The 24,423-nt window shown below is 41.0% G+C and overlaps 2 protein-coding genes across 2 annotated transcripts; one reads left to right on the top strand and one right to left on the bottom strand.

The window, feature by feature from the left end:
* The first annotated feature begins 4,645 nt into the window (after positions 1-4,645).
* On the top strand, positions 4,646-11,927 carry nfe2l2a (nfe2 like bZIP transcription factor 2a). The gene is made up of 5 exons (XM_049593675.1): positions 4,646-4,839; positions 8,446-8,712; positions 8,985-9,077; positions 9,167-9,349; positions 10,268-11,927. The coding sequence occupies exons 1-5, from the start codon at positions 4,801-4,803 to the stop codon at positions 11,534-11,536; spliced, it is 1,851 nt and encodes a 616-aa protein (XP_049449632.1). The 5' UTR covers positions 4,646-4,800; the 3' UTR covers positions 11,537-11,927.
* A 1,921-nt stretch (positions 11,928-13,848) lies between these two features.
* hnrnpa3 (heterogeneous nuclear ribonucleoprotein A3) lies at positions 13,849-21,722 on the bottom strand. Its single transcript, XM_049593677.1, has 11 exons — positions 21,566-21,722; positions 20,678-20,800; positions 20,421-20,567; positions 20,127-20,337; positions 19,168-19,257; positions 18,982-19,053; positions 17,544-17,591; positions 17,224-17,361; positions 16,626-16,742; positions 16,457-16,524; positions 13,849-16,355 (listed from the first exon to the last, which is right to left on the bottom strand). Exons 1-10 carry the CDS (start codon positions 21,569-21,571, stop codon positions 16,472-16,474), a joined length of 1,005 nt encoding a protein of 334 aa, XP_049449634.1. The 5' UTR covers positions 21,572-21,722; the 3' UTR covers positions 13,849-16,355; positions 16,457-16,471.
* Positions 21,723-24,423: the final 2,701 nt, after the last annotated feature.

The following is a 24,423-nucleotide window of genomic DNA, read 5'->3' as shown; positions in this document are numbered from 1 at the left end:
AACGCACCATTTTACGTATTTCCCAGCATGCTTTGCAATATACGACTGGTTGCATATGGTCCATTGACTGCTCAGGCAGGAATTTACAGTCACTTTGTATAGTTATAAAAGACAGTTGCATAGTTAAAGAGATAACAAAATTAATTCAGTCCCTCCAGTGTTACTACTTTTAATATTAAAGGCGACAGGAAGTCGTGCAAAAAATAGATTTTGGGAGTGAATAAATCTACAGTATATGAAAACAAAACATGACTTTATCAACAGTTTACAAGGTCAAAAGTTATGCTTGTGCAAAATTTGGTAGTGGAAAGTAACACCAGCTTGGCTTGGCTCAGAATAATGAAAGAAAGTGAAACAGTGGGCCAAAAGTGGAAAAGTTACTCAAAGCTGTGAGATAAATCTTGGACTGTCTACAGTATATATTTTATATTTCACTGAAACTGGCAACTTCAAGCTGAGATGATAAATCTATACTGTGCGGCTAATCATTATTAATTGCATAGTCTTCCACATCTTAAAGAAATGATGATTTGCACTTATTAAAACAGCATCATTATAGTGTCAAGAGTCCTCGTGTAACATTTGTGACATGTTTTTAAAAACTGAGAGTAACCTGAAACACTGCGACTTCACTGTTTACCTCCCGGCCTCACCTCCGCTCGCTCACCTGACTGCTGTTTCCATATGGCACACAGCAGTGCTCTTTAAGTAATGATTTAACACAAAGTTAGAGCACGTAAATGACAAACTGCACTGCTACTTTAGCATACAATTTAACCTTGGGTGAATTGTCTTTAAAAAGAGACAGAGGCTGTGAGAAATGCTTGAAACAAAGAGAAACTTTATTTGAGAGCAAAAGACATGAATTACACCGTGCTGCCAACTTAAATATCCAGACGTTTGAAGGTTTATTTCCCACAGGTTCAAGTATTAACTCCCAAAACAAAGTTCTGTAATGCACTGACTGCAAGCAATTAGAGTCTAAGTGTATCACAGAACTTTATTTGGAAAGCCACAGTGCCACCTCATAGGTTTGTCCTTGTGCAGAGACCTGTCCTCCTTACGACTGGGTGCTCCTTTAACCTGTAGTGAGGCACAAAAAGCAAGGAAAACAGGACATCCACTTTGATTATCTGGTTTTCCACTGCACTGACGACTGAAACATCTCAAACAGAGAATAGCTGGTGTTATTTGTGTAAGCGTAGAGAGCGAGGAGCAGTTAAGACTTGAATGCCTTGAGGACTGGGCCTACAGCAAGACTTGCTGTGTGGTGGGTCCTCCCTAGAGTAAGACAGGTAAAGCAGGCCAGATGGAGTCATTTTACACATTGTCAGCTCTATACAGAAATGATTAAATGTCTATATATCAGTAGGCCACGTGCAATAGTTGATCCTGTGGTAGGTCCCACCGAAAAGGATCCTAAAATGTACTTACTTACCTCTTTAATCTTGACCATCTGGTTGGTTGTAAAGTTAACACATGAGACAGCCTCTGATGGCTGTTTGAGGTTTCCAGTTTTGGTGCTATCTTTGACTCCATTATTTCACTCCGGTGCTAGTGTGTCATTGATTCTACCTGTTGAGCTTTAACAACTTTCTGGACTGAGCAGGCCCTGGAGAAATGAGCTATTCGCCTAACTATGTAGAAAGATATGATAGCAATGAGGAAAGTGCAGAAGGCCAGCTGAGCTCCAGGAGTATTAAGTTCTGTCAGTTTGAAGGCACTTTGGGCACTTGCCACTTCCACAGCAGTCAAGTGACAGCAACTTTAGAAGTGCAAAAATAATGCGAGAAAACAAACAGTGTCACACCTCGATCATTATCTTGGCAATAATACAGACATGAAGTGCTGTGATGAAGTTCTGCAAGTCATACTGTACCTGATATAGGTAGACGCAAGGGACCAGCTGCAATCCAACACGAGGGGCAAGTAGTCTTGATGATAAAATGCAAAAGCAGAAAGCGATCTGGAGATATTGCAGGCCACGGCTGGATTCACAGTGCAAACGTCTGTTTTCACTGCGGTCGGTGTCCGTCTGCGGACTTGCAGCGCTCCAATCGTAAGGTGGCCGCCGCCGCTTTTACCTTTTCTTCCCCCAGTCCTGTGCAGTTCACTATATGCAGCTGGAAGAATGTCGACGTGGAGCTGCCAAACGTGAACGCGTGTTCATGAGCGCGCATGAGAGGGGGGAGTGAAAAAAAAAAATAGGCTTTTTTAGTGTAATTTCACGCAGTGGCACAGTGAGCTGCACTTTAGTGTGAGCTTCTTCACAGATAGGTGCAACAGCCCGGGCTCAGTCTGTCTTATTACCTTGGCATATTTCTAAAGACACTTAGCCTAATTACATCTCGATCCGACTTATTACTGACGCTGAGGTGACAGAATAGTAAAGATTTAATTAACTTGGAAGAGCCTGAGCAATTTAGTTAAATGGCAGTGATCATTTGAAGTTAAAGAAATGAGCAGTTAAGGACATATCATGTGTCTCCAACAGTAGTGAGAGAAGTATCCAGATCCTTTACTTGAGTAAAAGTACAACACTGTTTTTAAAAAAAACTATTGCAAATAAAAGTCCTGCGTTCAATTTTTTTTTTTCTTTAGTAGATGTGCAAGAGTATGATTTATATGCTTAAATCATCAACATTAAAAGTACTTAAGAAGAGTGCCTTGTTTAGTCCATATTATTCTGGATTATCATTTCTGATGCATTTAAGTGTAGGGCAGAATTTTAATGCAGCTGTGTTTCTGTTGTTTAATCTCTAGCACTAGTGATTGAACCCCTATAGGCTAGTAAAAGTAATAACACCACAGTGTATTAATGCTCTACTACAAGTAAAACTCCTGCAATTAAAACCTTACTTAATTAAAAGTCTGCAAAAGTTGCATCAGCACTTAAAGCGAAAAGTAAAAACATATCCACCAGAATGATCCCAGTAAGAGTTATATTATTGCAGAAAATGTTACTGGAATAGTAATACTGATGCGTTAATGTATAAGCAGCTTTTTGACATCGTAGCTGGTCAAGGTGGAGCTAATTTTATCCCATTATATAGGGTACTATTTTATAAACTATCACATGACTTCAATTAAAAAAGATCTTAGTCTGTAAACTACAGGTGTTGACTAAAGAGTACAGTACTGTATTATAAAGGAAAAGTATAAAGTAGCAAGACATGGAAATACTACAGTAAAGACAAGGCCCTCAAAAGCTTAGTACAGTACTTGAGTAAACGCACTTAGTTACATTCCACTACTGTACAGCACTACATGATATTTGATAAACTGATCTTAGGCTAGTGGGGGAGAGGAGAAAATGTTTCCATCTGTAATGTAGTCAAAGTACAGCATTAAATAGACATACTCAAATACAGCTGTCTCAAAACTGTATTTAAGTTAACTGAGTAAATATACAATGTAAACAGTTACTTTCCATCACTGCATTACAACTGACTCAGTATCTTTATGTTAGGCTACTCTTTATTATTATAATTTTTTACTGTATGCAGTAGTTTATGTGGTTATGCATCTAGTAAGCTGTTCTTTAATAAATAGCATTATGACAGCATATTATCCTCAGTACATTTTGTCACATGGATTACTGCAAAATTATTACCTTGATCTGTTCTGTACGACATCTACTGCACGTCTGTCCGTCCTGGAAGAGGGATCCCTCCACTGCTGGTCTTCGAGCTTCGAGGACAGAGGGATGTCATATGCTGTACAGCCCTCTGAGACTAATTATGATTTGTGATATTGGGCTTTATAAATAAAATTGAATTGAAGTATATCAGTATAAGCAAAATAAATAAGCATGTAAAGCCAGTGGTGGAGAATAATTACATTTATCCAGTGCAGTTGTGAGGTACTTTACTTGAAGTAATTAACATAAGCTCAGTCTCTACAACTGTAACATTAAAGTACTGCTTAAATGCCAATGCATGAATAATAATGCTACACAAATATAATATAAAGCACTGACAGGTGTCATCCTGCATGACTTAATGCAGGACTTTAACTTACAGGCAAATTGAGTGGTAGATGACATCTCCTCTTATATAAATAATCTAAATGCTTCTTCCACCACTGACCAGAGCCTACATGTGTCTCCTCACAGCTTTGACACAACATCCCAGCTGTCAGTGGATGTCTTCAGTGTTTCCACGGGGACTTTAGGGCCCCAGGGCCTCCAGCTCCACACCGTGCACGGTCACCAGCAGGGGGCGCTATGCACCAATCAAAACTCTTGTGATGACGGAGTTGAAAGAAAAACTGCAATATGGTTTTTAAGCTTTATAATTACACATGAGCTGGTTATTAAGGAGTCAGAAATGTAGAATAATGCTCTTGTAAGAATTAGGTTGAATTTTAACGACTTGAATGGTTTTTAGACAAAGTGAAAACCAGTTTGTTTTATTGATTTAATTTATTTCTGTTGTTATATTTAATGGTTATTACTACTTTGCAATGCATATTAATGTGTTGTGTGATTTTTTAAAATTTTATAATCAGTATATTGAGTGGATATAGGCCCATCCGGCTCCACACGCATGCACACACTGCTCTCCCCGCCTCATAGGCCGGTGTGAGGGGGACGATCCCTGCGCCGCAGCTCGGTGGGCAGGGCCATCATTTCCGTAATGTTCATTAGATTTAAAGGAAGCAGTAAATGTTTCCCTCGGCTCAGCTACTGCGACGGACTCTATCTGCTTCGGACCGCTCGCCATTTTAATCTGCCATTTGAAGGAATAACAGCCGCACTTACCTATCATAAGGCGTCTCTTTACCGCCGCACAGATCTCCATGATGATGGAAATGGAGGTGATGCATTCCGGTCAACAGGTAAATAGAGGGTTTCTATAAAGTCATCGCCAGACATTGAGGGAGACAGGGGCGTGATGATAGTTCAGGGAAACTTTTTGTAATATAGCAAATTTAATAATAAGTGACAATCGGGTAATGGCGCAGTTATAAGGTGATATTATAGATTAACAGCTGCTGGGGGAAGATCATATGAAATACACTGTGAGCCTGGTTGTCTTTATTTATAGAAATATAATAAGGTGCCCTGTGACCAGCTTTCACTTCTGCAAGTCATTCACTTGTGACGTTTTTCCTCGCCAGGAAATAATGTTATAAATAGACTCATGTATAGTTGTGTGACTTTAAATAAAATTACATATTTTCTTATTCAGACATATTTGGTAAACTCAGTCTCATGAACTAATTTCTGGTAACTGTCTCCCTCCTCCCCCTTCCTCCTCCAAGCATGTGATATCCCACATTTGATACAGACAAGCCTGTAACCATTGTGGCTGATTCCTAGTTTTGTTTCTGTGTTTGCTGTTTGTTTGTCAGTGTGTTTTGACTAAATAGACACACACACACACACTCAGTCTAAGATCAGTCTAGGCTTACCTTTGTTCATATACACTGAATTAGATGTTTAACTTGGGATTATGGCCCTTCATCTTTCCTGTTTGGCTAAACCTGTCATAAGCGAGGGTCAGTGGAAGTCCACGGTTGACTGATGAGGGCCTAAAGGGCTGTTTTGGAACATGTGCCTGCTGTTTCATCATCCTCGGTCAAGGGTGAATGTCCAGCCAGTTGTGATGAAAGAAAATGCAATAAACCACTGGGAGTCCGGTCCCCTCTGAGGCCCTTGTAGTGTAGCCGAAGAGAAGTAAATGAACAACCCATAGGCTACAAGAAGCACACACACACTTTGTATCACTCCTCTATGGCCTAGTTTGATAGCCTGCAGGACCATTAGTTTGGCTTGTTTTCAAAATATGTCTCCAACATGTGTTTTCTGGCAATTGGGAGGCGTGTGTTTGCTCTGCATGTTTTGCCACTATTTTGAACTGAAGGCATGTTGTTGGGCTTGTATGGCTGTGTATTGTGTGGCAGTGGTGTCTGGGAAATCATTTTAGGAGCCAGTTTCCTTGTTCTGCTGCCAGCCCAGGTCTTATGACAGCCATTACTGATACCATACCGATAACCTGTTCTGACCGGATTCACATTTACGCAATCTATTTGACATATGATTTATTAGGGAGTTTGGTTCAGTGGCATATAAAAGCACTATTATTCAGTGACAGTGAAAGGGCTGGTTTAAGAGACGTGGGTTTGTTTTTAAAGAGACTTGTATGACTTGTCAGGTGAGCTTATGAGGTGTGACAAACAGACAAGAGTGTGGTTTATTAGTTTGGAAAACACGGATGACCAGACGTCCCCACTTGGACATTTTAGGCTACTTCCTCATTCCTGCAGAGGCCATAATTCCTGGTTGTCTGCCCACCTCTCACTCTGCAAGTATGGTTTTAGGCAGCTTTAGTGACGTGTAATCCTTTGGCGGTCATGCCTCTGATGCAATATTGAGTCAAAGAGGGTTAGTGGGTTCTTATTTTGCCGTGCCACAGCTGTAGTCAGAAAAACGGTGTCAACAGTGTTTTAGAATATATATAGATGCCTGCTTGCTATTATTATGACTTTATGAAGCTTTACCTCTCACCCCATTTTCTTTGAATCTAAAATATCAAAAGAGAAAACATCATTAGACAGTCTCTTCTCTTCAGTTTCACATCCTCTTTTGTTGTGTTTTATTCTGCTTTGTGCTCTATTTCCCGTCGATTAGCTTCCTCCTGGCTGCGCCTGTCTCGGCCATATGACCATTTATAAGCCCATAAGTTCTGTTTATACACAAAACTGAGGAACAAACAAGTCACATGCCCGGACATGTTCTTGTGAACCAGTGTCTGGGGTTTATGCAACATCCGTGGGCCTTGTGAAATGGTTTCCTTCTGTAAATAATTTCTGTGTAAAAGGCCCAAGGAGGAGAGCGGCACAGTTTATCTTTAGACATTCTTGTTTAAAAGGGAAAATACCAGTCAGCCTCTGAGTGGAAATCTACAGGAAACAGTATTAAAATTAGTTAGTCAGTTAGTACGCTGTCTTATACCCTGTATTGTCAGCAGGACTTTAATTAATGTGTACAAACTAAAGGTGGGGCACTGGGTGGTGGTCAATTACCAGTAGTTATCTATACTTAGTTAATTACGTTACATAATAGGAAGAAAAGGTTTGTAAATCCACCCAGCAACAGAGCTACAGCCTTATAGTTCCTTTTTTTTGGTTATATTATCCCACCATTTCAGGAATATTACTACTGTGTCGTTTAAAAAAGGAACACCCTCCAAGTACTGTGGTACCATAGTTAAAGGGACAGTTCACCCCAAAATAAAAAATACATATTTTTTTTCTTAACCTGTAGAGCTATTTATCAGTCTAGATTATTTTGGTGTGTGCTGCCAAATGTTGGAGATATCGGCCATAGAGATGTCTGCTTTCTCTAAAATATAATGGAACTAGATGGCACTCAGCTTGTGGTGCTCAAAGTGCCACAAAAATACATTTGAAAAACTCAACAGCAATGTCTCTTTGCAGAAATCATGACCTGGTTACTCAAGATAATTCACAGACCTTGTTGCCAACCGTTTCATGTAGGAACTATTTTTTTCCTACCAAACTACAATTGCCAACCATATCACGGCGCAGAAGGGAGCATGCATCTATTGCTAGCTCACCTAGCAAAAAAAGCATAGTAGTCATGGACATCCAAAAACCCTTAAACGCAGGTGCTGGACCAATAAAAGAAAGTAATAAACAACTTAAAACTTAGCTAAGTCTATGCTGAAAAATTGCACTTAAGCGAGCTACACTGTGGACCTTTGTTCATGCTGTTTATTGCTAGCTTACTTAGCACCACTGAGCTAGCTAACATTACAGCTAAGGAGAGGAGGACACCATTGATATTTACATCTCGCACTGTGACGAGCACAAGCCTCTCGTCCTTGAGTATACACACTTCCTTTTGCGCAATGATACAGTTAGTGGGTGTAGTTTGGTAGAAAGAAAATAGTTCCTACATGAAACTGCGCACAACAAGGTCTGAGGATTATCTTTAGTAACCAGGTCATGGTTTTTGGAAAGAGACATTGCTGTTGAATTTTACAAAAGCAACATTTTTAAGCTTTGAGCTCCACAAGCTGAGTGCCATCTAGTTCCATTATATTAGAGAGAAGGCAAACATGTCTGCCCTTTTTCAGAGTTTGAATCAGACAACTGAATTCACACCTCGGTGTAATTAGATGGGTGATGATCGCCTCCCTTAGAAAGGGTATCAAGTGAGGATACGTGTCTTCTGCTGGTGTGTGGTGGCAACAGGGGAAAGAGAGAAGTGCATCTATTATTCATGTGGCTTTTCCCCCTTGACTTTAGTGCCAGTGTTGTTGTCAGTGAACAGATACTGAGGGACAGGGTGTGGCGGGTGCAGCAGCCACGCTTCACAGCAGGGCACGCTCTTCCTTGTTCCAATGCTGCTCACATTCTCACTGCAGGACAGCATGGCTCACAACTCTCCAAACTGATCTGCCGTTCTCTTTCCAGGCCATGGAGCTGATTGACATACTGTGGAAGCAGGACATTGATCTCGGCGCCAGGCGTGAAGTGTTTGACTACAACCACCGTCAGAAAGAACATGAACTGCGGAGGCAGCGGGAGCTGGAAGAAGAGAAGAGGCAGCATTTGGTGCGGGAGCAGGAGAAGGCCCTGCTGGCACAGCTACAGCTCGACGAGGAAACAGGAGAGTACATACCCCGCCCGCCACCCAGCGCCCCACGGCAGTCGGCTGTCACACCTCTAGAGGTTTCACAGGTACATGCACATGGCTGTCATTACTCATGTCATAGGTGGACCACTCCCACCTGATTTGATAGGCTGTGGCTATGTAGCTAGGTAACGACCTCATCCTGTGTAATTACAGAAACACAGGTGGGTCTGCAGTTTTGCATCGGTGTATTCTGCTCTAGAAACTACTCTTCAGAGACATAGGAGCTATAAATATAAACCATGTGCTGCTTTTAAAAGATGGTGCACCGCAAAGGATGCTCTGTCGTTAAAACCTTGTATTTTAACCTCTTTTCCAGAATGTCAGCTTCACAGAAGACAACTGTGATGCCATGTCATTTGATGAATGTTTGCAGCTACTGGCAGAGACGTTTCCCGTAGAGGAAGCTGAGGTAAGAACATTGAATTATTACCATACATGTGACATCACAGCTTGCAGCTTTCAGTTGTATAAAAACTGTCATTTTCTTGTGTCTGACAGAGCACCTCAGTTTGCCTGGACACAACTGCTGTTTCAGCACCCATGATGTCGCCCGATCAACCGGCTCTGCCACCAGCCACCCTATCTCCAGGTCCACTATCACCACCACCACCACCACCACAGAGGATGTCCCCAGATTTGGAGCAGGCCTGGATGGAGCTTTTGTCCCTCCCTGAGCTGCAGGTATAATACACCGCCTCAATGGCATGGTGTTTGGCGTTGTGGAACAAATACCCAAAGAATGCATCAATGAGCCGGAGCCCAGCATTAGAGGACAAACACTTTTTTGTTGCTCTGCGAGAATGGGGTCTCATATATGTGAGACAGGTGCACCCGGCTCATTCCACTGTGATTAGGTTTCATTGTTGAGACTTTAGAGAGAATTAGGGAGGTGGGTGTTCAAGATGTGATGCAGCAGCCACCAGCTTTATCCAGCAGAACAACAAGACATCTTGTTCAAAGGGGGTGTGGCTGTCTGAAAACCTTTAGTTTGTAATGAAAAGATTTGTCCATGGTAGTATTTCAGTAGCTGCCTTATCAGTTTTGTTGCGAGGCAGCTCATATTTGCATTAGCTGATGGGTGGAGCAGTGTGCTATTTGCTGCCTTGACCTCTCACTGTGGACTAGACTGCAATCCTAGCCGTACAGCTTGCATAGCGTTGCATTAGTTGCTCTGGCAAGTTGCTGATAAGACTCTCCATTGTAGAAAAAGGGGCTGTGTGGAATTCTGTTTCGGTTCATGTAAGCTGCTTTGTGGAGATAATGTAGTCGCTTAACCTCCCAGCAACAGCGAGCTGGGAGATTGGTATTTGTGATTTCTGATCTTTTACAATTGGATGTCTAGTTGATCTTGGGAATTACAGTAGGCTATGTTGGGCTAAACCCAGCTCTACCAGCTCAACCAGTCAACTGCAAGGCTTAGAGTTCAAGGACTGAAACCCAAATTTTTATGGAGGATGATCGATTAAGTATGTATCTTGTTATGTCAGCCATTACAATGTGCCTCAGATCATGCTCTGTAGGTTTATGTTCAAGCACGGATTTTTTTCTGTAGTATGTTGAGTGTATTTCTTTTAATACTTCTTTATCTTTCTCTTCTAGCAATGCCTGAGCATGCAAATGGAGGACACACTGGAGACCACAGCTTATCCTCTTCCAAACAGCCCTGAAGTGCAGAATCCAAACTACACTTTTTACCCCATGACCAATCTCAGCGACGGGGAAATAAACAGTTTAAATGTTTGTCCCACAGAGTTTATGAATACATTCGATGGCTCTGTTCCCAGTATGGCCACACCGGACAATCTCAGCCAGATGAAGGCAAAAGCTCCTCAGTTAAATGCTAACTTTGCAGCAGAGAGTTTCTGTGACATGTTTTACCCCAGCACCATTCTGGAGGAGAGCAGCGGTCGACATAGCCTTGAAGGAAACGAAAGTAACGCCATGTCTGACATCCCAAACAAGCCTCCCTTTACTACAGTGGACCTTTACAGCCTCTCACCTGGAGATGCCTTTGACAGAGGCAAACAGAGTATGAAGACAGAAATGCCAGATTCAGATTCAGGAATCTCTTCAAACACCAGTCCAAATGCTAGTTCACCTGGGAAGTCCGTGTATGGAGATGGGTCCTTTGGTGGTTACAGTGATTCAGACATGGAGGAGATGGACCACAACCCTGGAAGTGCAGAATCTGACTACTCAGAGATGTTCACACTTAATTTCCAACCTGATGACCTTCAGTTAGGAATCTCTGTGTCTGTACCGATAGGGCAGCCCCAACAGACGCAGGAAAAGAAGCCCAAGCAACACAAGACGGACCCAGCAGAGGAGAACGGCCACAACAGCGCCCCCTTCACCAAAGACAAGCAGAAGAAACGTTTGGAAGTGCGTCTCTCCAGAGACGAGCAGAGGGCTAAGGCCCTCAAAATCCCTTTCACTGTTGACATGATCATCAATCTGCCTGTTGACGACTTCAACGAGATGATGTCGAAGCACCAACTCAGCGAGGCCCAGCTGGCCCTGGTCCGAGACATACGCCGCCGTGGCAAGAACAAGGTAGCTGCCCAGAACTGCCGCAAACGCAAGATGGAGAACATAGTGGGTCTGGAGAGCAACCTGGACTCGCTGAAGGAGGAGAAGGAGCGTCTGCTGAACGAGAAGAGCCAGAACATCACAAACCTGAAGGAAATGAAGCAGCAACTCAACAGCTTGTACCTGGAGGTCTTCAGCATGCTGAGAGACGAGAAGGGGAACACCTACTCCCCCTCCGAATACTCCCTCCAGCAATCAACTGACGGCAGCGTCTTCCTCGTCCCTCGCATCAAAAAGACTTTCATTAAGAGCGAAGACAACCTCGTTTCTCCTTTGTAATATGGTACTGCATTATCATAGTAATACTATGCAATAACTTTGTAGTCCTTCAGCTTTAAAGTATAAGTAGCTCAGCAGAACTATTGTATAGTTTTTGCTCACTTCTCTTGAATGTTGTAATATTTTTGATATTTTACTTCTTTTGTACTCGGATACCTTAAACAGATTCTTTAACCAATATTGTTTGTAAATATAAACACTTGCTTTTGAGATTGATATACTGTTACTGTATGTGTACATATATATATTGTATATATCATATTTCTGTATGCTAATGATTGTTTCAATCATTGTTACTCATATTTTATAACTGTCCCTTTATGATTTGCTGCCCAGGTTCTTTTATAAAATATTGACTTCTGTGCTTTTCAATAAAGTATTCCTATAGCTGGACCGCCTCCCTGTTTACTGAGAGAACATTGTGTGGTGTACTATGGCCCACAACAGATTGATGCCAGATGGACATATAGTCAAAGGAATGGTTACATAACTTACCACATGTTCAAGTCTTGACTTGAAGGCTCTACCAAAGGGCTTATATAGGAGTAAAGAAAAGGAATATTGTGCTGGAACAAAAGAGTGCTTGGCCTGAACCACTTTTATAATCTGCTTGCTTTTTATTAGAGCAAGTTTGTTTGTACAGTAACCTAAATCTTTTAATACTGCAAAACTCTCTCTGCAAAAGGAATCACACCCACTGCATTCATTATGTTACACAACAAAGAGAACAATTGTGGAGCCACGGTAGAGTGTGCTCAGTATGAACCACGCATGGCGACTTCACAATGGTCCAACCCCGGCACGCATATTCAAAGGTAAAGCCCTACGCAATCAGTATGTGCTCTACATGCACTTTCACACACAAACACTACCTTTGATCACCAAGCCTATTTTCCGCTCTCATGACAAACGTCAGAGGGCGTGTGGCGGACTAAACTGGTGAGAGACTCAAGGGCGTCTGTGAATCATGAAACCTTTAAGAGCAGCTGTATTTCACAAATTAAAAACATTTATAGCTCTGTATGTTTCTATTACAAATAAAAACACTCAAGTCATGGAAAATATTTTTATTTAAGAGCACAAGTAACACTTAACATAACTCAGTGAATTAGCCAACATAGTTCATTGAAACTGGAGTGCCTTTGCCGGGCACGTCTGTAATGGAGTTAGTCATTCTACATTCCTCTGCAGAAACACTATCCTTCAGCTGACTGAAAAACATATCAGCAAGCATTGTTTCTTATTTTCAGGGTGAGCAGACCTGTCCTGTGTGAAACCCTAACAGTGCATGTATCAATCCTTTTAAACACAATGAAATTTTTAGCAGGTAATCCTGTGGGTCATATTTCAACAGTATGACATGTTTGACACGGACATTAAATATATAAATGTTTGCTAAAGCGTTAAATTACCCAAATATGTACATTTATTCTGTAAAAATTTGGACTTGGAATGCACTTTTAAGCTTACCATGTAAAATTACTCACTGTATAATTGCCACATCTTCAAGTACAGTAAGAGGGAACTATAAGAACAGCATAGGAGAAGATCGCAAGTTCCTATTTTCAGAGAAACCAAACAAAATTTCCCTGAAAATTTTAACTTACTTTGAACCCTGGGTTAAAAAGGTGTCAGCAAATTATGAAAAAGCTTTCAGCATCTGAAGCAAACTCATCTGCGCTTACACTTCCTGCCTGTACTTGTGATTACTCTGTATACTCTGTCATATCACTGTTGGTTACTGTAAACTTGTGACCTCAGTTCCTTTCTGTTGATGCGGTTTGTTGCCTGTAAAGTAAAATAACTGTTTAATTAATCATCTAGTTTTTTTTGGGGAGATGCCCTTGTGATTTAAGCAGATGATTTGCCCCCCTCAGAACAGACCCTTTTTACCAATCACATCTGATTTTATGATTGCATTATACCACTATGACCAGCAGCCTTTGTAGCAGTAATCAAATGACTTATATTTAAAGTTTATTATGTTAACATTGTTCTCCATAAATACACAGATTGGTAAGGTATCTATACATTTTAACAATGCATGAACTACGTGCAAGTTTGGCATTCATATATACTTAGTGGCCACTTTATTAGGTAAACATGTACAGTCTAATGTAATCCAATACAACTGCTCAGCCATAAAATCTACTTTTATTATGCCTATAATATTCAGGTTTTATTTTTTACACAACCATAAAGGTGTTTATTCAATTAATTCTATGTTTTAACATGAGGTTATAGTTAGTGGGGGTGTTGGTCTCATTCATTTATTTATTTTCTCTAACCGCTTATCCTGTTAGGGGTTGCGGGGGGGGGGACGGGACGACAGACAGACAACCATTCACACTCACATTCACACCTACGGACAATTTAGAGTCACCAATTAACCTGCAAACCGACTGTGGGTTTTCTACTTGGAGAAAACCCACGCTGACATGGGGAGAACATGCAAACTCCACACAGAAGGGCTCCCCCACCCTGGATTCGACGACAATGCTCAATCAAGTACTGTATTTGAGTACAAATTAGAGGTACTTGTACTTCACTTAAATATTTCCATTTTATGCTACTTTATACTTTTATTCCACCACATTTTGGAGCCAGATATCGTACTTTTGACTCCACTACATCCTAGATTATCAGTCCAAAATGTACACTGCTAATAAATCATGATGTATTACTATGGATTATGCTACCTAACAGTGTATACTATTAGTGATGCTAACGTATTAATGCATCAATGATAATAATCCAGTGATATGTTATACTGCACTAGAAGTAGTTTTAATTTTGGTGCTTTGAGTATGAGTATATTTTGATGATGTTGCTTATTTACTTGAAGAGTTGAGAAAGATTTTGAATGCACAACTTACAATTTTTTCCTACACTGTCGTATTTAAGTTGTTCTTAAGTTAAAAAAAAATAATAAAATAAAAAAAAAAGTATTTCTTCCACATAATTAGTACACAACCTTTAACTATGACCTGAATTTACACATCTCCGACAACAAAAACTTCACTTGATAAAGAAGAATTCATGGCAGAGTTCTTGTATTCAACTTTAATAGATTGTACAGGTGTGTCTAATAAAGTGACCACCGTGTGTAGATAGTTTATCTTTTCTGGGCATGACCCAAAGGTGTTGCACCACTTTCAACTTTATCAGACCTGTCTGACTGATAGCAAAGCAATAAAACATGTAAAGATATTTTAACCTCACTGTAATCCCTGCAGTGTGGTGAAGGTCACAGGCTGACTTCTGGTCAAAGTTGAGCAATACTGGATATCTTCCTGCTCTGTTTACCTTAAAAGAACCCTTGCACCCCGTATAATCACCATGTGCACTGTTAGATCACAATAAGAGCAGCCTTGGATAATATTTTGAAAAAGTCTTACCCATCCAGAACCTTCCATGTTATCAGGTCTTTACAGATTTTCAGCAAGAAGAGAATGCCTCTTTCCACATCTGCAAATCAAGCAAAGTGGTTACTCTTACCTGCTCCATCTTCTTAAGTCAGCTTTTTTTTGTGAAATACTCACTCCCTTTTCTTGTTAATGTCTGAAATCTAGCATTTTTGCGGGTAAAAACTGCAGTATCTCTGACTCAACAGGATCTCCAATGTGTCCAGGAACTAGTCTTTCTTCGCTAGCACCAGCTGCTGGAGGGTTTAGCTAGCCTTGAAAGAGATAGATGCTCACTACCAGGAACGACACTGCAAGCTTCCTCCATGGGCGTTGTGCTCGATGCTGCCTTCTCCCTTCTCTCTCAAAATGCTGACTGGTCCACTGTGCTGGCTGGGGCTGAAGACGTCCTGTCTGACAGTCATCTGCAATCTTCCACACTAGCGATGCTGAGGGCCCAACTGCAGGTGCTTGTGGCTGTTATAATCCTACTCGCTCAACACTGGCATAGGTGGTGTATGGGCCCTTGCCCTAGGACTACCCAAAACTCCCTTGTCATTCACCTTTGAACAAGTACATACAGCAAATACACTATTTCCCCCACAAAAGTCTTCAATAATACTCTCAAGAGGAGAAAGTTCTGGACAGGCTGATTTGCTAAACTTCACAGTCACAATGTGCAAGCAACAGATACATCAATAACTCAGTTTTATCTTTTTCTGAACCAATGACGCACTGAACCTCTTGTCACTTTACTACACAATTTTATTCGGTCTTTTTCTTCTAATCAAAATAGTCCAACAATCTAGAATTTGTTTTTTTTGGGAACAAGAAGAGTGAGGGGATTCCCTTATTTCTAATTAATTGCTTATATTTGTTGACACTGGTACTACGAAGGATTTACATACTGTGCTTCACATACAAAATCAAAATACACTTGACACTTGCAATTGAGCAATCATAATAACTTCAGAAAGAAAAAAATGGAGTAACTCTAGCTCATCTGTGGGCCTGATATAACTATGACAAGTTAAAAGACATAAGATTAATCGGCCAGCAGAAAACTAACCCATATAAAAAAAGAAAAAATAAAGATATTAAGAACTGGCTTCAGATAAAAAAAAAAACAATTTACTCTTTAACCCTGATACCATAGGCACAATACACACACTTCAGACGCATAAAAAGGAAAAATAGCTTTGTAGGGAAACATCTATCACAAATAGGGGAGGTTTTCATCTGCACTCATGTCTTGTGTATACAGTCCTTCTTCCATAAACTTCTCCGATTTAGCTGCAGTAATGTCTGACTTGTGTGTTCCTCTAATGCTTTCAGATGACTGCCTCAAAGTAACCTGCAGCTTTCCTGACAATTCCTTTGCTCACCTCCTCGCCTCTCCTGCTAAGAACTGAAGCCTGTTGAATGGATACAGGATAGAACAAATAGTTATTCTGCACTTTCATGGGCTCACTCTGTACTGTGCTACGAGGGTGGTGCGGAACTGAATGCAACTTACCAAAACATGAAATAATTAATATCGCCGCGGGTTGTAGCCACCTCCGCCGCCGCCAGAGCTGTAGCCACCTGCAGTTGAGGATCGGTCACAGCAGAATATGTTAGATACTCCTCATGGGAGATTATGATGTTATGTCACTGAATGTATCAGTATGGAGGGTGAAACTCACCACCATAGGGTCCACCTGAGTTTCTGCCACCATAGTTGCCTCCCTTCATGGGCCCATAGTTGGACTGCTGCCCACCATAATTTCCAAAGTCGTTGTAATTTCCACCGCCTCCGTAACCTGAAGAAGTACGTGTCAATTTTACCGCAAGCATGAGGTGTTCGGTACAGCACGTCTTCTATGGATCAGATCAAACACTCAGGGTCCCCACACATTTTCACAAACAAAATTTCATATCTTTCCCATGACTTCCAGGACCCATAATAACATTTTTTTTCTTGCCCTACTTGCCAAGCATTTTTCAAACATATTAGACTCAAACTCTACTCAAAAATAATTTAAACTATCTGACACACATGAAGGGAGAGACTCAATGCAGGAGGAAAATGAAGAAATGTGATATTAAATGAAATATCACACAGCAACATAAATTTGAGCTATGTAATGTGTAGAAAATAAATTTGTACACTATTACACACTACACAATTCCATGACTTCTCCAGGTTTTCCTTGACTGTGCTAAACCTGAACAATTTACTGTTTAACTTCAGTTCAACAAACAAAACTCTTAAGGCAATTTATTTTATTTTTTTTTTTTTACCTCCATCATTGCCTCCATAACCTCCATCGCAGCTGCCACCAAATCCACCACCCTGGTTGCCATACCCTGGGCCACCACCACCGTAGCCCCCTCGGCCCCCTCCATAACCTGGTCCTCCACCATAGTTTCCTCCTGGACCTACGACAATGAAAACACAGGCAGCTTACAACATGACCTTACTTAAATGTGACATGATTAGTTCATGAGTGGTTTTAACATAGTACAGACTGCTGTAAAGTATCTTTTGAGGCCATGACAGTTGTGCAAATGAGCAAGGAAATTAAACCTGTAACGGAATTTAACGTTCTACCAGAGCTCACCGTTGTCAAAATCATCGCCGTAACCACCTCGTCCTCCACCGAAGCCACCTAAAAAAAAAAAAGAAAAAAAAGGGTAAAACACGTTATGCATTAAAACTGAGACAAATTTGTTGTATTCTTGCAGCCCTGTCATGGATTACACCATGTCCACACTAATGTAGGTTCAAGTGATGTGCCTCTCTCTGCTTTGGCCTGTTCACACTGTGACATTTTCAAATATGCACAACAGAGCAGATACATTTAAAAATGAGTCTTGCCTAGAAGGCTGGAAGAGACAACAAAGCATCTCTGAGAATGCTGACATATGACTCCACGATTCACAAACGTGAGTGTATTTCTGCATAGCAGCTATGTTAGAAGGACACGTGTTTATCACCTCTGATATTCTTGAAACACTCATGTTCCGTCACTGAGATAAATCTGCCCTATGTCTGACAGCTGCATGAGGAAATGAACTCTTATTGTCTTACAACAGGTCTCCTTAAAAGTGAACTTCTCTGCTTTTCAACCATCTTTATATCATAACAATGTGGGTAGGATGTGTGAATGAACTGTGGTAAACTTCCCTCCATCGACCCAGCACCTGGATCTCCCTATGAAACTCTGCTGGATGACGCAATAAGTGTCATTTGGCAAAGTATTGCTGGCTTTTGCTCAACTTACATGAAGCTCAGTACCTGATTTTACCAGATGGCTATGGCCATAAAACATTTACTTAATTGCTGACATTTAAAAACAAAACAAACAAATTCACAATTTGAAACAATTTCTGGTTCAATATAGTTATTCAGATCCACTGAGACATATGCAACACCCCACTTTTGTGCCCAGAGTTATCAGAGAAGTCAGATGCGAGTCATTCCAATACAAAGCTCAATTTGCCTGGAAAATCTACCCTTATCTGAGAACTACTTCCTCTTTCCGCTGCTATAAGAAAACTTTACTGTTTAATCTTAAAGCAACCTACTCATGCTATAATTTGTGTACTTACAATGACAAATGTCAAACTGCTTTAAATGTTCTTTAAGTTTATACTGATGCAGATAATTCAGTTAATTCATTATTCAGGTCACTGTATCCAATTCCTTTGGTACAACAGTTGAGGGTGTGAGTGAGTGAATGAGCTGTCTGTATGTGTCTATTTGTGGTATAAGTTTGTCATCTAATGCTGTTTTTATTTGTGTGTTTATAATTGTGTATTTATGTCTACAGGACCACCTCAAAAAATGAAATGCTTCGTCCCAAAGGGCTATCCATTAAATAAATTCAAATTTAATTCATCAGTTTCAACCATTTCACTTTCTCTGGTGTGTAATTATGGATGCAAAACTTGCGATCCCACAATCCCTTCTGATATGTGACCATCACAATACAATGTACCTGCAGTGGTGTGATTAAGGCCAGAGGCACTTTCATCTGGCATGCAAATACTACTCACCTCGACTGAAGTTGCCACCACCTCCAAAATTACCACCCCTTCCCATGAAGTTTCCAGATCCTCCACTCCTGCCTGAAATGTAAATTTTGGATTTGTTTACAAAATATCTGTACTGTCAGCTGCAAACAGTATGTACAGTATTTGTCTGTGAGTATACCTTTACTCTACAGTTGATGGTTTGCTTACCCCTGTTAGTAGACATAGCACTCATTTCCTGTTTGGAAAGAGCTTTCCTGACCTCACAGTTGTGGAAGTTGATTGTGTGGAATTTCTGGGCTGTAAGAAAAATATGAGGAAAACATCACTCGTACACTGCACTGCTTAAAGTTTACTGACAGCATAGTTAAAGCCACACTTGATAACTTTTAGGACTAACTTTGTGTCATATTTGCAGAGAGTATTTCCTGAAAGTAGTGCATGAGACAGTGTGTGAAAAAACACAACCCTCCTGTCTCAATTGGCCTTTGCTAAAATCAGAGGTGGTGCAGTAAGCAACAGCCAGTCAGCGCCAGAAGTCTCTGTCGCAGCTCTCAAATCATGTCAATTGCTCTATGAACTGTGGTCAAACTGTCAACTAGGCAGCGCTGATCAAATATGAATCCAAATTCTCTAACTGTATTGGCTATTTCTTGCCGCAAATGCTTTCAGAAACATATTTTAGTGTACTGTTTAGCTGTAAAATGAGAAAACTGGTCCGGCTAATGAGCGGTGCTTGGTAGTCCCATTAAATTGTATCCAACATGGCAGCTGGGTCACAAACGTTCTCATTTCACAGCTAAACAGTACACTAAAATATATTTCTGAAATCATCTGAAGTGAGAAATAGGCAATAGAGTAACAAAATCTTTATTCATATTTGATCAGCACTGCCTACAGTGACTGCAATTCACAAGAATTGACATGAGGGACAGCTGTGTTCGAGACTCCTTGGCTCTGGTTGGTTGTTTTTCTTTTATATGCCATAAGACTATGATAAATGCTACAGTACAACAAAGCAAGCAATGGAGTGTGTTTTCATCACAGATTATCTGTCTCATTGAGTGATGTGTGAATATAACAACAATCTCACTTGATATGAAAAAAGGGTATTTTTTTTTAAGTTACCAAATGCAGCTTTAATTTTGACAGTCTACACATCCACATACCGACAATTTTGTCTACAGTGTCGTGGTCATCAAAGGAGACAAAGCAGAACCCCCTCTTCTTCCCAGTGGAGCGTTCCTCCATGATGTCGATGCATTCAATCCTGCCATATTTCTCAAAGTACTCTCGAATATGGTACTCCTCGGTGTCCTCCTTGATGCCACCGACAAAGATCTTCTTCACTGTCAGGTGGGCGCCTGGTTTATTGGAGTCCTGAAACAGAGTGTATCAGTGAACGCACACACCAAGCATTATCATCACTGCAGCATCTGCGTTCTGCTATGGGATTCATGTACCTCTCTGGACACTGCCCTCTTGGGTTCGACAACGCGGCCATCAACTTTATGAGGCCTTGCTTTCATGGCATCGTCGACCTCCCCTACAGTGGAGTATGTCACAAAGCCAAACCCTCTTGAGCGCTTGTTGTTGGGGTCCCTCATCACCTGGAAAAAAAAAAACACAAAACACAATGGTAGTGAGAACAGTCTACCTGGACAGTTAATGTTTATTATAATAAGAGGCCATTTTGCCAGATTACAATAAAGATATGTACCACACAGTCCGTGAGAGTTCCCCATTGTTCAAAATGGGCCCGTAAACTCTCCTCCGTGGTTTCAAAGCTCAGGCCTCCAATGAACAGCTTTCTGAGCTGCTCGGGCTCTTTAGCTTCACGGTCCTATAAAAGCATAACAAGGCAATAAATATCATTGAAGCTGTATAAAGTGTTACAGGAGAATAGTTGAAGAAATATTCAGTGTGGTTACATGAGGTTAAGTATAACGATTAATAAATGTACAAAAATCTGCAGCTATACAGTTCTGACAGTCTTGACACTGGGTCGTAACGTTACAGCAACAGCTGTTAAGCTAATGCTAAACTACATTTTCGTATATAATTAGGCTGCCAGATAAACCAAGTGCACGGACAGACATTTTAATGGTCAAATAATATATAGTAGACAAACCATCGCCAGGCTGAGGCCCGCAATGCAGAATTCACGCTACAACAAGCTAAGTTAGCCCTAGCGGCCTAACGTTAATTTAGCAGCTAGCGTTAGCTAACTATCAGTCACGCTGCACTTTGTCACTAAAAGCCTCCATTTATCTGTCTGCCATGACGAGCAATATGGGTTAAATAAACGGAACAATGACGTTCCTTCAACAACACACTGAAACAGTAACACAACACAGAGCTCTCCGGCGGTGACACCCCCTAAATGTGAATGTGACAGCCATTAGCTTAGCTTAGCTTAGCTTAGCTGCAGCGTTAGCTAGCGTTGACAGCTCTAAATGTAGAGCAACGTTAAACCTACAAAAGACTATTTTTAATAGCACACCATGCATTCTCTCGCGAATATTACATTTATGTTAAAGAGTAGCCTTAGCTTTAATGCACTTTACAAATAACCGTGTTTAATTTGCAATATTTGTGGGTACTTCACCTCCATTTTACAGACGTCCACGGCCGCAGATCTGAGTGGATCACGTGATCAGGACACCGGTCGGTCGGTCTGGTTGTCTGTCTGTCTGTCTGTCATGGATTATAATCATCACAATTAAAATTAGAGCACAGGATAGCTACTGTGGTTCATGTATGCATGCGATAACACAACACTGCATATATATTTAAGATTGTTTCCTCTTAAAATGCAAAGTTGTGTTTGCATACTGTGTCCCATTTTACTGTCTGGTTTGTGCAATGAAAAAAAAAAAGATAATTTGCACCATCTACTGGTTAAACAGGTACAGGTCTCTACAGAGCCATTAATGCTCATCCAGCCCCTTAATTTTTGGGTGACTCCAGTCCAAAATCACTGGGGCATTGAATTTAAAGGTACCTACTGTAATGCTGTCAGTTACCTATTAGAAAAACACAAGGGCTGGAAATACAAACACTGTGGGTTCCTATAAACCTGAAGTAACTCACAATTTGGTGTGGCTCAGTGTTCAACAATTGAGAGTGCTGGGTGTGGATTTAATTAGATGGCTGTTTCTGTTCTCAACTGTCACATCATGTTTATGTAACAAAGCAACCAATAATTTTATTAAGTTCAGTTTCGGTGTTGGTGATTAGTCAGCTGAAGAACAGGAGCAGCATGGGTGTGGATTTCGGGGGGGGGGGCTGCACAGTGGACCTGTCCCCCTCAATATTTAGGACATGTGCATTTGTCTCCACCCCCACAATAAATGCATAAAAGTAGAAGAGGACATTTATTTTTGAAGGAATTAAAGACATTTACACCATAAATTGATGCAGAAAAGGCAAACTGGATGCACAAAAATTCCCCAGAATGCAGGAAATTTAGTGTCTGAAGCTCAACATTTTCTGGGGGAGGACCCCAAAGTTACTCTCTGCAGCCCCCATCCTAATGTTGAGATGAAGCCTACCCCCTTTGACCAGCAGAGACTGAATGTTTCAAATAAAGATGCATAACAATAACCTAATTCAATAAGCCCAAATATAAAAATAGACATGAATATTAATAGCAAATGGGCAATAAAAAGTAAGATATTTTATGAACCAGCTGGAAAACAAAAGTGGCTGAAGCCTAAAAGTAAGGTCTAACTTTGACAATGAAATCACAATTGTTCAAATGCACTAATGCATTTAAACTGCTTTATTTGGTCGTATCAATTATTAGAAAATGTAACATGTAAAACTGTCATGTCGTACTAGTTTGAGTGAGAACATTGCCCTTGCTGCATGCTGATTAACCTGTTCGGGGGTGTGTAGGGGTGTGCAGCACGTAAACACAAAACAATAAAGCTCTTAAAACTACAGTTTGACACAGTGCTCAGTGCACAGTGCTGAACTTAGTTGCTATTGCACTTGACAAATCAAAATACTAAAGCCAACTGACATGCAGTAAGCCTGGTGCAGTTGCAGAATCTTAGTATGGGAAGTGCCTCCCTTTACTTTGTGAAGAGACCGCAATGGGTGTGCAGTGTGTTTTCAGTTATCATGGGTGCCCCTGTGACTACAACAAGCATAAACTAAGCAATACTGTTCCTGTTTCTTAATGTACAGTACAGGCCAAAAGTTTGGACACACCTTCTCATTCAATGCGTTTTCTTTATTTTCATGACTATTTACATTGTAGATTCTCACTGAAGGCATCAAAACTATGAATGAACACATGTGGAGTTATGTACTTAACAAAAAAAGGTGAAATAACTGAAAACATGTTTTATATTCTAGTTTCTTCAAAGTAGCCACCCTTTGCTCTGATTACTGCTTTGCACACTCTTGGCATTCTCTCCATGAGCTTCAAGAGGTAGTCACCTGAAATGGTTTCCACTTCACAGGTGTGCCTTATCAGGGTTAATTAGTGGAATTTCTTGCTTTATCAATGGGGTTGGGACCATCAGTTGTGTTGTGCAGAAGTCAGGTTAATACACAGCTGACAGCCCTATTGGACAACTGTTAAAATTCATATTATGGCAAGAACCAACCAGCTAACTAAAGAAAAACGAGTGGCCATCATTACTTTAAGAAATGAAGGCCAGTCAGTCCGGAAAATTGCAAAAACTTTAAATGTGTCCCCAAGTGGAGTCGCAAAAACCATCAAGCGCTACAACGAAACTGGCACACATGAGGACCGACCAGGAAAGGAAGACCAAGAGTCACCTCTGCTTCTGAGGATAAGTTCATCCGAGTCACCAGCCTCAGAAATCGCAAGTTAACAGCAGCTCAGATCAGAGACCAGATGAATGCCACACAGAGTTCTAGCAGCAGACCCATCTCTAGAACAACTGTTAAGAGGAGACTGCGCGAATCAGGCCTTCATGGTCAAATAGCTGCTAGGAAACCACTGCTAAGGAGAGGCAACAAGCAGAAGAGATTTGTTTGGGCCAAGAAACACAAGGAATGGACATTAGACCAGTGGAAATCTGTGCTTTGGTCTGATGAGTCCAAATTTGAGATCTTTGGTTCCAACCGCCGTGTCTTTGTGAGATGCAGAAAAGGTGAACGGATGGATTCCACATGCCTGGTTCCCACTGTGAAGCATGGAGGAGGAGGTGTGATGGTGTGGGGGTGTTTTGCTGGTGACACTGTTGGGGATTTATTCAAAATTGAAGGCACACTGAACCAGCATGGCTACCACAGCATCCTGCAGCGACATGCCATCCCATCTGGTTTGCGTTTAGTTGGACGATCATTTATTTTTCAACAGGACAATGACCCCAAACACACCTCCAGGCTGTGTAAGGGCTATTTGACCAAGAAGGAGAGTGATGGAGTGCTGCGGCAGATGACCTGGCCTCCACAGTCACCGGACCCGAACCCAATCGAGATGGT

The sequence above is a fragment of the Epinephelus fuscoguttatus genome, linkage group LG13 (assembly GCF_011397635.1).
Source record: "Epinephelus fuscoguttatus linkage group LG13, E.fuscoguttatus.final_Chr_v1".
Taxonomy (NCBI): Eukaryota; Metazoa; Chordata; class Actinopteri; order Perciformes; family Serranidae; genus Epinephelus; species Epinephelus fuscoguttatus.
This window is presented reverse-complemented; position numbering and strand designations above follow the sequence as displayed.